Genomic DNA, 12735 nt, shown 5'->3' with positions numbered 1-12735 from the left:
CCTTGGCTACAGCCGCGCCCTCACCTCGACGCCACCAGTCTCGTTCTCCCCAACCCCGCCGCTTCCCTTCGCCGCCTATCGCCTCCCGTACCCAGCCGGAAAACTAGGCACTGCAGCTTCTGGAGGTGAAGCTGCGTTGTCGACCCTGCCCTCAAATCCTCTGCTCACGTTACCTACTAACCGAAACCTTCTTGACGTTGACGCTGACGGCTATCCTGTGACGGCACTCATCGATACAGGAGCACATCTTTCTATTATGAGTGCTGCCTTCCGACGACGACTGAACAAGCTCCTCACCCCAGCGTCGGCACGCATCGTCCGCGTTGCGGATGGCGGTACTGTGCCTATCATCGGCATGTGTACGGCACGTGCCAGCATCGCCGGCCGCCACACTCCTGTCCTCTTCACCGTAATTGCTCCCTGCCCCCCCGACCTCATTCCCGGCCTCGATTTTCTCTCCGCCCATTCTGCTCTTATTGACTGCTCTTCCAGTACCCTTCGCCTTGAGTTGCCGATGCTCGCAGAACCTTCTGACGCACCCCACTGCCGCTTACGCTCCACCGGCTTTCTTCACCTGCCGCCAAAGTCCATAGCCTACATTGAACTGTTGTCTTTCCCACTAGTTCCTGATGGCGAGTACCTCGTCACTCCTCTGCCCGACATCCCAATACAGTATGACGTCACCGTGCCTCACAGTATACTTACTATTACTGCGAACCACACTCGCATGCCTGTCTGTAACTTTGGATTGACAAAGCAAATTCTGCTGCAAGGCATTTGCCTTGCCACCATTGATTGTCTCGGCGACCAATACGTGGCAGCGTTATCGACCGATGGTTCCCGCGAGCTTAGCATGCCCCTCGCGCCAGCCTCGGGCGTCGATACCAACATAAAGAAAATGGTTGCGACGGACCTGTCCTCTACGCAGGCTGAAGACCTTTGCGACGTATTATCGTCCTACCGCGATATTTTCCGACTTCGACGATCGCCCTTTAGGCCAGACGCTCGCGGTCAAGCATCGCATTCTTACTGGCGATGCTGCGCCTATTCACCAACGACCGTATTGGGTTTCTGTGTCGGAACGCCGAGTAATTCAAGATGAAGTGAACAAAATGCTCGATAAAAACATCATTGAGCCTTCATCGAGTCCCTGGGCGTCACCTGTGGTGTTGGTTAAGAAGAAAGACGGCACGTGGCGCTTCTGTGTAGGTTACCGTCACTTGAACAGCATTACAAAGAAGGACGTCTACCCGCTCCCACGTATAAACGACGCCCTTGACTGCCTGCACGGTTCCAGCTATTTCTCGTCTATTGATCTTCGTTCGGGATATTGGAAGATTGCTGTTGACGATATGGACAGAGAAAAAACCGCGTTCTTCACACCTGATGGCCTATACCAATTTAAAGTAATGCCGTTTGTGTTATGCAACGCCCCTGCCACCTTTGAGCGTATGATGGACTCCTTCCTCCAAGGTTTCAAATGGTCCACATGCCTCTGCTAGCTCGTCGACGTCATCGTCTTCTCGCCAACGTACGACACTCACCTTGAGCGTCTCACAACTATACTTGATGTATTTCGAAAGGCGAAGCTGCAACTTAACTCGTCCAAATGTCGTTTTGGCCACCGACAAATTACTCTTCTGATCCATCTCGTCGACGCTTCCGGAGTACAGCCTGATCCCGACAAAACTCGCGCTGTCCGAGAGTTTCCGGTTCCGAAGAAAGCCGCAGACATTCGAAGTTTTGTATGGCTGTGCTCGTATTTTCGTCGTTTTGTTCCAGATTTTGCGACTATTGCTAGGCCCCTAACTAAGCTTTTGAAGAAAGGCGTACAATTCTCGTGGGGTACTGCAGAAGCCGCCGCCTTCTCTCGTCTCGTCACTCTTCTAACCTCACCACCCATTCTCGCCCACTTCGACCCTGATGCCCCTACAGAATTACGTACAGATGCCAGCGGTCATGGCGTAGGTGCCGTCTTAGCCCAGCGTCAACGTGGCAAGGATCGCGTTATTGCTTATGCGAGCCGCCTCCTCACACCACCGGAGCGCAACTATTCCATTACGGAACGAGAATGCCTTGCTGTAGTCTGGGCGGTAGCGAAGTTCCGTCCTTACCTTTACGGTCGCCCCTTTTCCGTAGTCACTGACCATCATGCTCTCTGCTGGCTCTCATCGCTAAAAGATCCTACAGGCCGGCTTGGTCGATGGGCTTTGAGGCTACAGGAATTTTCATATTCCGTGGTGTACAAGTCTGGCCGCCTGCACCAAGACGCTGACAGTTTCTCGAGTTACCCTGTTGACGACTCTGACTCCTCCAATATTGCCAGTGCTGCTTGCGTATTCTCTGTATCCCAGCTGCTTCATTTCGCCGACGAGCAACGCCGTGACGCCTACATCAGAGCGCTTATCGACCGTTTTGAACACTCTCCGGCCGATGCTGCTCTACGCCTCTTCGTCCTCCGCGACGGTACTCTGTACCGTCGTAACCTTCATCCGGACGGCTCTGAGTTCCTACTTGACATGCCTAAACACCTCCACTCCACCGTTCTAGAAGAGCTTCACGACGTACCAACGGCAGGACACCTCGGCGTATCTCGAACCTATGACCGTGTACGTCGCCGTTTTTTCTGGCCAGGCCTTGCCCGTTCCGTACGACGTTACGTCGCCGCTTGTGAACTTTGCCAACGACGCAAGAAGCCTTCCCAGCTCCCCACTGGTTACCTGCAGCCACTCGACATCCCTGCCGAGCCCTTTCATCGTGTCGGCTTGGACCTTCTTGGCCCATTTCCGGAATCTACATAAGGAAACAAGTGGGTTGCAGTCGCGGCGGACTACGCGACCCGCTACGCCGTAACCCGTGCTCATCCGACCAGTTGCGCAACTGATGTTGCGGACTTCTTCCTACATGATATCATTTTGATGCATGGTGCTCCGCGTCAATTGCTTGCAGACCGCAGCCGCACATTTTTGGCCAGTCATTGACGACATCATGCGTGCCTGCTCAATACAGCATAAATTTACCACCTCCTACCACCCTCAAACGAACGGCCTCACTTAGCGTTTGAACCGCACCCTTACAGACATGCTATCCAAATACGTTTCAGATGACCACCGTGACTGGGACCTGGCTCTACCTTACATTACCTTTGCATACAACTCTTCCCGTCTTGAAAGTGCTGGCTTTTCCCCGTTTTACCTCTTGTATGGCCGCGAACCGACGCTACCACTGGACACTGTGCTTCCGTCCGCCACAGCTTCAACTAGCGATTATGCCCGTGATGCAATCGCCCATGCTGACCATGCTCGCCAACTTGCACGCGCCCGTCTACAAGTGTCTCAAGACAAGCAGAAACAACGCTACGACCTCCGTCACCGTGATGTCCATTTTGTGCCCGGCGCCCTCGTGTTGCTTTGGTCACCATCGCGTAAAGTCGGCCTTTGTGAAAAACTGCTTTCCTGTTACACAGACCCATATCGCGTGATACGCAAAGTGACCGATGTCACCTATGAAATCGTTCTAGCCACGCCCACTACGTCCTCCGCTGTGACAACCAGTGACATTGTCCACGTTGCCCGACTCAAGCCCTACAACTCTCCATGCGCTTTGGATACTTAACAGCACCGTGACGGTGCTTTTGCCGCCGCGGGGTAATATTACGATATCATCGAGCGATGCTCAAGAGACGAGCCGAAGCGAGAACGACGAAGAAGTTGGTCGGTGCCCTTGGCTCGAGCGAGTGTCAGCCTGGCTGCCTGGCTCCAGTGTAAATAGCGTGTAAATAGCATCTTTCGTCTGTGTCTTTCCACACGTAACAATATTAAGAGAAAGAAATGGAGCTGGGCCTGCCATTTATAGCGTAGTGTAGATAACCGGAGGACCATTAGCGTAGCAGAATGCGCGCCAAGGGAAGGGAAGCGCAGTCCAAGACGGCAGAAAACTAGGGGGGTTGATGAAGTTAGAAAATCTGCAGGGCGTGTGTTGGTATCAGTTAGCGCAAGACACGGGAAGTTGGAGATCACAGGGAGAGGTCTTCGTCCTGCAGTGGACGCAAAGAATAAGCTGACTTATATATATATATATATATATATATATATATATATATATATATATATATATATATATATATATATATATATATATAACTTCGACCTTTTCTTTATGGGCATAGTTGTTGATAGCGCTGCAATCAAGGCGCAGAAGTGGGCATTAATGCTGTTATTTTCGCACTGTGGCATTTTTATTTGAAACAAACACCTAATGACGTGAGCTAGTCTTTCAAACAACTTTACCGAATGGTGCTTAATGCTACTGTCGATAAATCTGGAAGTCAATTCAACCCCCAATTGAAATCGATGAAAGAGAAAGTTGGGGGTGAGATGCGTGCGGACTCACTGCACACCAAACTTTGTCGCCTCATTTCCTTGCGTGACGGGAGTAGGAGGAGCGTCGGGCTTAATCATTTTTTTTATATATATATAGTCTTTCTTAACGAGTTACCACCACTTTTCCTTATCGGGTGTGTTTCTAGCCACTCATTTTGGGGCGATCCCGGAGATAGTGCAGTCTAGAAATGTGGGCCGATATGTGCTCCTGGGTCACCGTCATGTTCCATATATACATCATCATGAACACTCGATGCGATATATGTACACAACTATTTTATAAATAAATATAAATAAATTGGCCGACGGCAGGATTCGAACATGGGAGCCGCAGCACAGAAGCGCGCTTGGCGCGTTTTTCTGCAGCATCAATGGCACGAATACTCCATGCGATTTTTCGTCGTCGTGGATAATTACACAGAAAATATTGACTTCTTTAGTTTTAATACGTCTTCTGAAGTACATTACTCACACTAACTGCACGCTTTTCCTTTGCGTGTAGAATTTGAACGCCAGCTGGTGGAATACGTCTGGGCATGTTCGTGTTCCAGCCACACAGAATGGTGCACAGAAGTAGCTGTATTGTAAGACCTCAAGTTAGACAGTTTTTCTCGGTGGAACGAAACCAAACACAAGCTGTGCAGACACTGACAGCTTGTGCTATCGTTTTCTAACACTTAGTATCCACGGTGGCGCCTGTCGGTGCGGGGCTTCTGCAGCGAAGGACTATACGTCCCTCACATCGCGCAAGCATGCCCCCTCCTGGTAATTGTCAGAAGGCCAGCCGAAGACCCCCTCTGAAAGGCTAATCGCGCTGAAGCGAAGAGGACCCGTTTACGCGCCAAAACCACTCGGTGGTCAGAACGCAGGAACAACGTGTTTCGGCGTGTGCGGCGCACGGTGCAGCTCAACGCCAGGGGGCGCGCAGACCTGGCGCCACGTAGAGTTACTGCATAGGGCTCCCGCAGGGAACCATATACTGCGGGAGCCATATGCAGTGACTCTGGCTCCGCGGGACAAGGAGGCCGAGGCTAAGCGACAACGCCGAAAGAAAAACAAAATTCCGCAGTGTAAAAAGCGCGAAACGGACGCACATCCTGATCGCCGTTAGCATGCCGCAGTACCGGAACGCGAGACCAACGCAGGGCGGCGACGCCGAGAAGACCCTCGAGTTACAGTCGATGCTGCTTGCCGGTTATCGAGTTCTTTCTCTTCATGTGCGTTCTGCGCTGGGTGGTGCCGCGCCTGTTTACTCAGTCAGCCTGTGTATACTGCAATTCATGCCGCCACTAAAGCTAAGAGCCTTAGCGTCGTGTAATATGCTAACGGGTTGCTATCGCACTCATTGTATCGCCCTTATGTCGAAATTGCGATTGCTTAAATAAGTAAATACATACAATTGTCCCTAGCGGCATTCGAACCGGGGACTTCTAGCACGGAATAGTGTAATACTGCAGCACAGATTACTGTGACCATTACGTCACGGACGCTTTCTTCCCGTAACGGTGAGCTTCATAATTGAACCGTAGTCTTGACATGCTAATTCCGGGATAAAGTTTTTTTTATCTATTAGGACGTCATCGCACGTCAAAATGTGGCCACATCATGCAATGATGTACTCAAGCAAGGCGTATGTTTTCTTCAAGTCACTTTATTGCGTTGTTTCATTTTCTTAGATATTTATGCTTTTATCTTTACCCGCTAACATCGTGTCATTTCCCTGTATCCTCCCCTCACGCAATACTCCTTTGGAAGCCTTTGAGGTAAACAAATAAATAAATACAGTTGAAGTTGGGATGTTTGGTGCGTATTTGGTAAAGTTTAGTGCACGACAAATAGTGCCAACTCAGACATAAAGACACCGAGGGGAGCCTTCTTCTAACCTTTCAAATCTGCAATATAGAATGTCATTTGCTATACCCGCTGCCTAACCCTATACTGCAGCATGTGTACCTCTTATGAGTATTCCTGCACTTTTAATACATCGACTTTTAGAAAGTGACAGGTCTAACACTGAGGGGTGACCTCGTTCTCCAAGAGGGCGCAGCCCTTCCTGCTGTAGGCCTCAAAATTAATCGTCAGCCCCCATGGGCCGTCTGCGCGATCATCGCGAGTCGCAGAGAATCGACCCGCCTCGCGAACTAGAAGAAGGCGACGAGAGCGGCGGCGCCTTTACGGAACCCACGCTTCGCCGCTTGATGCCGCGCCAGTGCGTTGTTTTCTTGGCGTTTTACTTCGCGCGGCGGAAGGAAGCCATCAAGAGGCCGACGCAATATTTAGGCGACCGCTGGCTGCACAGCTATGCGGAACCCGGCTGCTGCAATGGCGCCTGCCAACCGAGGAGAAAAGGAGAACGCGAAAGGAGAGAAAAACATTATTGCGTTCTTTGCACGCTCCTTTTTCTTCTTAGTACTTCGTTCTTTCGCTCTTTCCTTCCGTCGTCTTTGCTTCACCGGTTCCAAAAATGGTCCCGGCGCGTTACAGCCGACTGAGGTCTATTTCCTCGAGCAGTTCGCTTGCCATTTTGTATACGTAAGTACATCTCTCGCGCATACTTTCTTGGCTGCGTGACGCAGTGGGCTTTGTTTTCCTTTTCTGCCCCTCCCCCCACTTCCCTCCTCCATATTCGGTCACAGTCTGATTATGAACTCTCGCTTTCTCTAACACGGAGTTCCTTCTTGTTTCGCTCACCTTCCGTCGCGTGGTGTACCTCTCAGACGGAGGGCCAGGTGTATAGGTCATCGCTCCGTGCGTAGCTCCCTGACAAGCCAGCACAGTGCGCTCTGAAGGAGGGCTCGCATCGGCGTGTGCTGGACTGCACTGCTGCGAGCGGCTGGCTACGAAGTCGTTCTGAACCAAAGACCGCGAATCTTCTTCGCCGGGCTGTGTCAGTTGTCGACGGTGTGCTTCAGCGAGAGGAACCCTGATTTGGATATACCTGTAAGAAAGGTAAGTGGGAGGCATTCTCAAACAGTCGCACCAGACGGCAAAATAGATGTGTTTTTTTTCTTCGGCAGTGCTCCTATAACACGGGAAGACAAGAGTTTAGAAACACTATAGGTTGTTTCAAAACGCCATCTCAATGTCTTGGCGGTGCTTGTAGACCTTCTGTGGGAATTTCGGTAATACCCGTCATTTCTTTAGCGTGCGCGCGCGAACAGTTGGCTGGGCTTGAGAGAAACTGACGTTAACGTACGCTTATAGTGGCATGTATACAAAAATGTAGACAAGCAGTTTATTTATATTCTACATGTTCTCCGGCATTACGTCAAGGTTCCTTTATCCATGTTTGCTTTTCCATATGTTCCGTGATGAGTTCATGAATGCACTTCAATAAGTAAACCGTAAAGAAAAGTTATGAAAGAAAGCACTCCAGGCATCAGTAAGCTCGTCTGCGAATTGTCCCAAGACGGAAGTGCTATATTTTAGGCACATGAGTGTTTTGTTCAATATGGGTAACAAACCAGAAACTCTCTTCTGGTTAACCTCCCTGCCCTTCCTCTTTCTCTCTCTCTCTCTCTCTGTCTGTCTCTAGGCTTAATGACATTCAGTAGTATCCTCGTTTTACAAAAGAAACAAGCAGGAGTCTTTCGACGTTCGAGCTTTCCGGTTATGATCGAACAGTGACAGCTGTGGAACAGTACTCTTTCAAGGACGTAGCGGTCCACCTTCCAGGTTCGAAACAACCAACGTTCCGTCTAAACAAAGTTATCCTCACAATACTTCGAATATTGCGATAAATGAGACGTGCGCTTAGTTTTTGAGTCGAATGGACGTTCTTTAAGCCCACAAAGCCCGAAGGCCTTTCTAGACTAAGGAAATTCGTTCACTCTTATATCATTCTGGCCATGGAGAGTACAGTCACGAGATCTGAGAAAAAGATGAATATATGCGCTGCCTCACAATACAGCCTAGTAATCGCATTTACAGCCTCTGCTAGCTTATGTGAACAACATTGTGATGTTGGGTTTTGTTGACTACTGTTACAGGCTGCTCGAAAATTCAACGTTTTCTGAGATACCGTGGTCCGTAATTTTTTGTAGCTGGTTGTACATTCGTACCAAAGACAATTAAGTGTTAATTGAGCTACAATTAATTATTGTAATACTTATTTATCGAATGAATAATTGCTTTTCTGAATTATTCACTACTGAAACTTCGCTCCAGCGTATCAAAAACGCTACTACGATCTTTGTGGGGTTAAACTACCCGTCTAAAAACAAATAAATCGTTTGCACCACCGGGCAGCTCTTTTCGACTCCTTTTCAGACTTATTCAAAATTCATATATCCGCCCGTATTAGCAAATGAGCATGAGGCGCGCAAAACAATAATTCATTTCACGCCCAGACGTGGTCACTTTTCAAGTGCCTCTTCCTTCGCCAACAGGGAACCGGTACTCAAGTCCTCCGGCATTGGTAGCCAACAAGAAATCATCAAAAGCAGCAAGTAGCACCTTGCATAAATCGTCATATAAAAATCCCTAGGCGACCATGGAGGACGAGCGCGTCTTGCCATTCTACGAAGTCATATCCGGACTGCGGCTGGCCAACTTTTACCCACCGTACGCAGTCCTCTCCGGCCTCCAGTACAAGCCAAGGGATGGCGACGTCTTCCTCGTGACCTATCCCCAGTGTGGCACGTTGTGGATGCAGCAGATTCTGTACGTTCTTCTTCACGATGGTTCCTCGCCCAAAGAAGCCGCCAGCCTCTTCCGGACCTTTCCCTTACTGGAGCTGGAAGGCGCGGAAGCCGTCGAGGACGCCCTCAGTCCACGGGTCATCACGTCTCATCTTCCGTACGACTACATCCCGAAGTCCCTGCGGGCCAAGTACGTGGTGCTCGTGCGCGACCCTCGCGATGTCTGTGCGGGCATGTTTCGACGACTCCGAACGTACCCTGCGTACGAGTTCAGCGACGGCCTGCTGAGCGACTTCCTGGACCTCTTCTGTGCCGACGGCGTCGACTATCGAGGATACTTCGCCCACTTGCGATCCTGGTGCGACCACCGGGACGACCCCAATGTGTTCTGGCTCAACTACGAGGAGCTGCAGTCTAATTTTCAAGACACCGTGAAACGTCTCTCGACATTCCTTGGAGTGGAACACAAGCTCTTCAAGAGCAGAAGCGTGTTCAAGAAGTGTCAGGAGAAGAGTACCGTGTCCTACATGAAATCCAAGACCAATAAATACATGGAAGAGTTCCTGTACATCCCGTTCGAGAATCTGGCAGCGGACACGAGGTTCTCCGAAGGCGTGAAGTCCTTCCACGCCTCCGTGCAGTGTTCAGGTTTCTTGGACGCAATGTCTAGTGTTCGCTGCGTCCGCAGTGGCAAAGTTGGCGCCTGGAAAGATGTTATCACTGCCGATGATGCCAAGAGAGTCGTCGACCGAACGGAACAGATGGGACGTGACGTGGCGAACGCTGTCCTTTATAACAGGTGATAACGAGGATTTCTGGTGGTGACAGAAGTTCTGACGTCAGATGATTTCTCGCAGTTAATAAAGTCCACACAAAACTCGCATGCAAGAATAGCACTGAAGGTTGTCGTGCATGGTATTAGAAATTCAAAAATAAGATCACTAGAAGGTGACAGGTGGAAAATAGCCCGGGAGATAACTTCTCATTCACTTTGTTGAGTGTAGGAATGGTGAAACTGAATGCAAACATTTGGAGTCATGAGACTTCCATAATCTCCTGGTTAAATTACAGTATTAGCATCATTAAGAAAAATTAAATACCGAGATTTCTTAGAGTGAGCTAAACAAAATTAAACTTAGTAATGAATGGTCTTCCCTAACAAGCCATAAGCAGACAAAGGAACTAAATGCCGCAATATAAGCGCATGATTACCGTGGCGTTCGCAACTTCCGATGCTGGTGCTCCTGCTTTCACGTGGGGCACGGGTAATTAGCGAGAATCAGCTCCTATAGACTTTACCAGCGATATCTCCTTGGCTGTTACCACAATTCCAATAACGGCTTTTGGTTCGGGGTAGCCACTTTCTCTGGAGCATTTCACCCCCGCGTTGCCTGCACTTGCGGATAAATATAAGCCCACGTGCGAACCTCTCACCAACACTATCGGAAGTTGCAGCAGACACATTTTCTAACCACGCGCAACATTGCCGAAATAATGACTGACGACTGAGGCCGGTGTATACTGTATTGATGTTAAGATGGCGGGGCAGTGTAACCACAGTCTTCATTTATGTGCGCGCTCTTGTATTTGGGACACCGCTGGGGAGTAAACGAAAAGAGCAAAGGCCGAGGACTAGGATAAACAGTGTCTATGTAAGTGGGAATTCTTCGTTGCTACTGTAGTACGAGGGCTGCTCTTTTCTGCGACAGTAGTTAACAGCTCAAAACTACATGGGTTTGCAGCCGCCCGTCCTTTTGTTACGCCCACGATGACCCAAGTACGTTGAAGCTTTTAAGTGCTGACGACAGCGACATCGTGCAGTGATGGCGCTTGGTAACGAGCGGGGGTGGGGGGACTTTTGCACCCCGCTCCAGTGGCGTAGCCAGAGAGTCTCCGGTCAAATGGGCGTCCCCTCCCCCCCCCCCCTGGACGGAGAGACGGACGGACGGACAGACAGACAGACAGACAGACAGACAGAGAGACAGACAGACAGACAGACAGACAGACAGACAGACAGACGGACGGACGGACGGACAGACAGACAGACAGACAGACAGACAGACAGACAGACAGACAGACAGACAGACAGACAGACAGACAGACAGACAGACAGACAGACAGACAGACAGACAGACAGACAGACAGACAGACAGACAGACAGACAGACAGACAGACAGACAGACAGACAGACAGAGACTTCGGAAAGTGCGTGAAGGTTGTATATGCATATCGATTGCGGCAAAACACAAAGCTTCCCGCATTTCGCTGTTGCTGCAGCGTAATAATCGACGGAATCAGCTGGAATGACATTGCGTGTAACGGTTAAATCGTTCCGGACTGCTAGGAGTACTATCCTGTGTTGCCCTCTTCTCCGATTGCATGATCGAGTATCCGCAGAGGTACATGTTTGAGCGCGCACGAGATTGTGATAGCATTAAAACGGCGCTTCAATACAAACTGTACGAAATCTGAATGCCCCCGATAAAGTAGCATGCGTTTCACTGCACACAGCTTTCTCTCGAATTTCGGACATGCCGGGATGTGTGTGCTGCACACGGGACATCATGACACCATGTCCCAGCTTGTGCAAGATAACAAAGACGTTCAAGAGGAACTCAGCGGCGTCAGAATTACGTTTGTCGAAGCCAAGGGGTTAGCCACCCGTTCAGTAGAACTCGAAGCACGCCGTACGGAAATGGTGGCCCTAGGCTGGTGCCGTATGTAAGGTACAACAACGGACCTACCTTTACAATATATGACAACAAGCACTCTACAAGCAACGATTCTACGCGTATACTGTCACTGATGACAGCGCTTGGTCATAGAAATAAAAGCATGAAAAAATGCCAAACATTTAGTACTTCGAAGTTGTCCTCTGGCTTTTACACACATAGCGTTTTGCTTTCCATTACTCCTCGCATGAAAGCAATTAATTTGTTTGCAAAATATCTACAATACTGCTCGACCCCCGTGCAGGCGTGTTGGCAACGAAACCGGCAACACAGCAAGAAATAGCTACTTGGTATAAAAAACAAAAAACACACACTGTTAAGTACAGTGCGATATTAGGGGAACTAACACAAGACACTCTTTAATCGAAAACATATATATAATAAATAAATTGCAAGAAAACATGTTATTACATTATAAGCACATTCAAAAGCACATAGCAAAAAGAGAAGCATATGCTAAGAGATTTATTAGCAACGGGCGCGAACGGGTAGCTGTCACAAGCGTTCGGCGAAAGACAGCAACCACGAGCTCATGCCGGTGGCGATGGTGCTGTGGCGCAGGCGGCTACTCTTCTTCGTTACAATCGCCCTCCGCAGAAAAAGGCGCCATCCTGGCGGCTTAAAGCGAAGAGACTACTATTGGGTCGTAGTACGGCTTAATGCGAGAGACGTGGACAAGTTCGCGGCCGCGATGGCGTAGGTCCGTCGATGGCGTGAGGGGCTCTACGATGTAATTGACGGAGGACGTTTGCTCGAGAACGCGGTAGGGTCCTAGGTACGTTGCGACAAGTTTTGAGGAGAGGCCGGGTGTAGTAGCGGGTACCCGAAGCCATACGAGAGAGCCAGGCAATAAAGTTGGTGCAGAACGGCCGGCAGGTTGACGGGATTGCTGCTGCCACTGGTCCTCGGTGGAAAAAGAGCGGGCAAGCTGGCGGCATTCCTCGGCATGACGAGCAGCTTCAGATAGCGGAGTACTTTCGG

At 49.8% G+C, this 12735-nt stretch overlaps 1 protein-coding gene across 2 annotated transcripts; it reads left to right on the top strand.

Moving 5' to 3' along the window:
• Nucleotides 1–6988: 6988 nt before the first annotated feature.
• LOC126522515 (sulfotransferase ssu-1-like) lies at nt 6989–9903 on the top strand. Of its 2 annotated transcripts, none has more exons than XM_055066266.2 (2): nt 6989–7322; nt 8771–9903. In XM_055066266.2, exon 2 carries the CDS (start codon nt 8875–8877, stop codon nt 9823–9825), a length of 951 nt encoding a protein of 316 aa, XP_054922241.2. In that variant the 5' UTR covers nt 6989–7322; nt 8771–8874; the 3' UTR covers nt 9826–9903. The 2 variants fall into 2 exon arrangements, with proteins under 2 accessions (XP_054922241.2, XP_050027233.2); XM_050171276.3 differs by having other exon boundaries at nt 6989–7331.
• The last annotated feature ends 2832 nt before the right edge of the window (nt 9904–12735 follow it).

Source organism: Dermacentor andersoni, chromosome 6 (assembly GCF_023375885.2).
Source record: "Dermacentor andersoni chromosome 6, qqDerAnde1_hic_scaffold, whole genome shotgun sequence".
Classification (NCBI taxonomy): domain Eukaryota; kingdom Metazoa; phylum Arthropoda; class Arachnida; order Ixodida; family Ixodidae; genus Dermacentor; species Dermacentor andersoni.
Note: the sequence above shows the minus strand (reverse complement) of the source record. Positions and strands in the feature narration are given on the sequence as shown.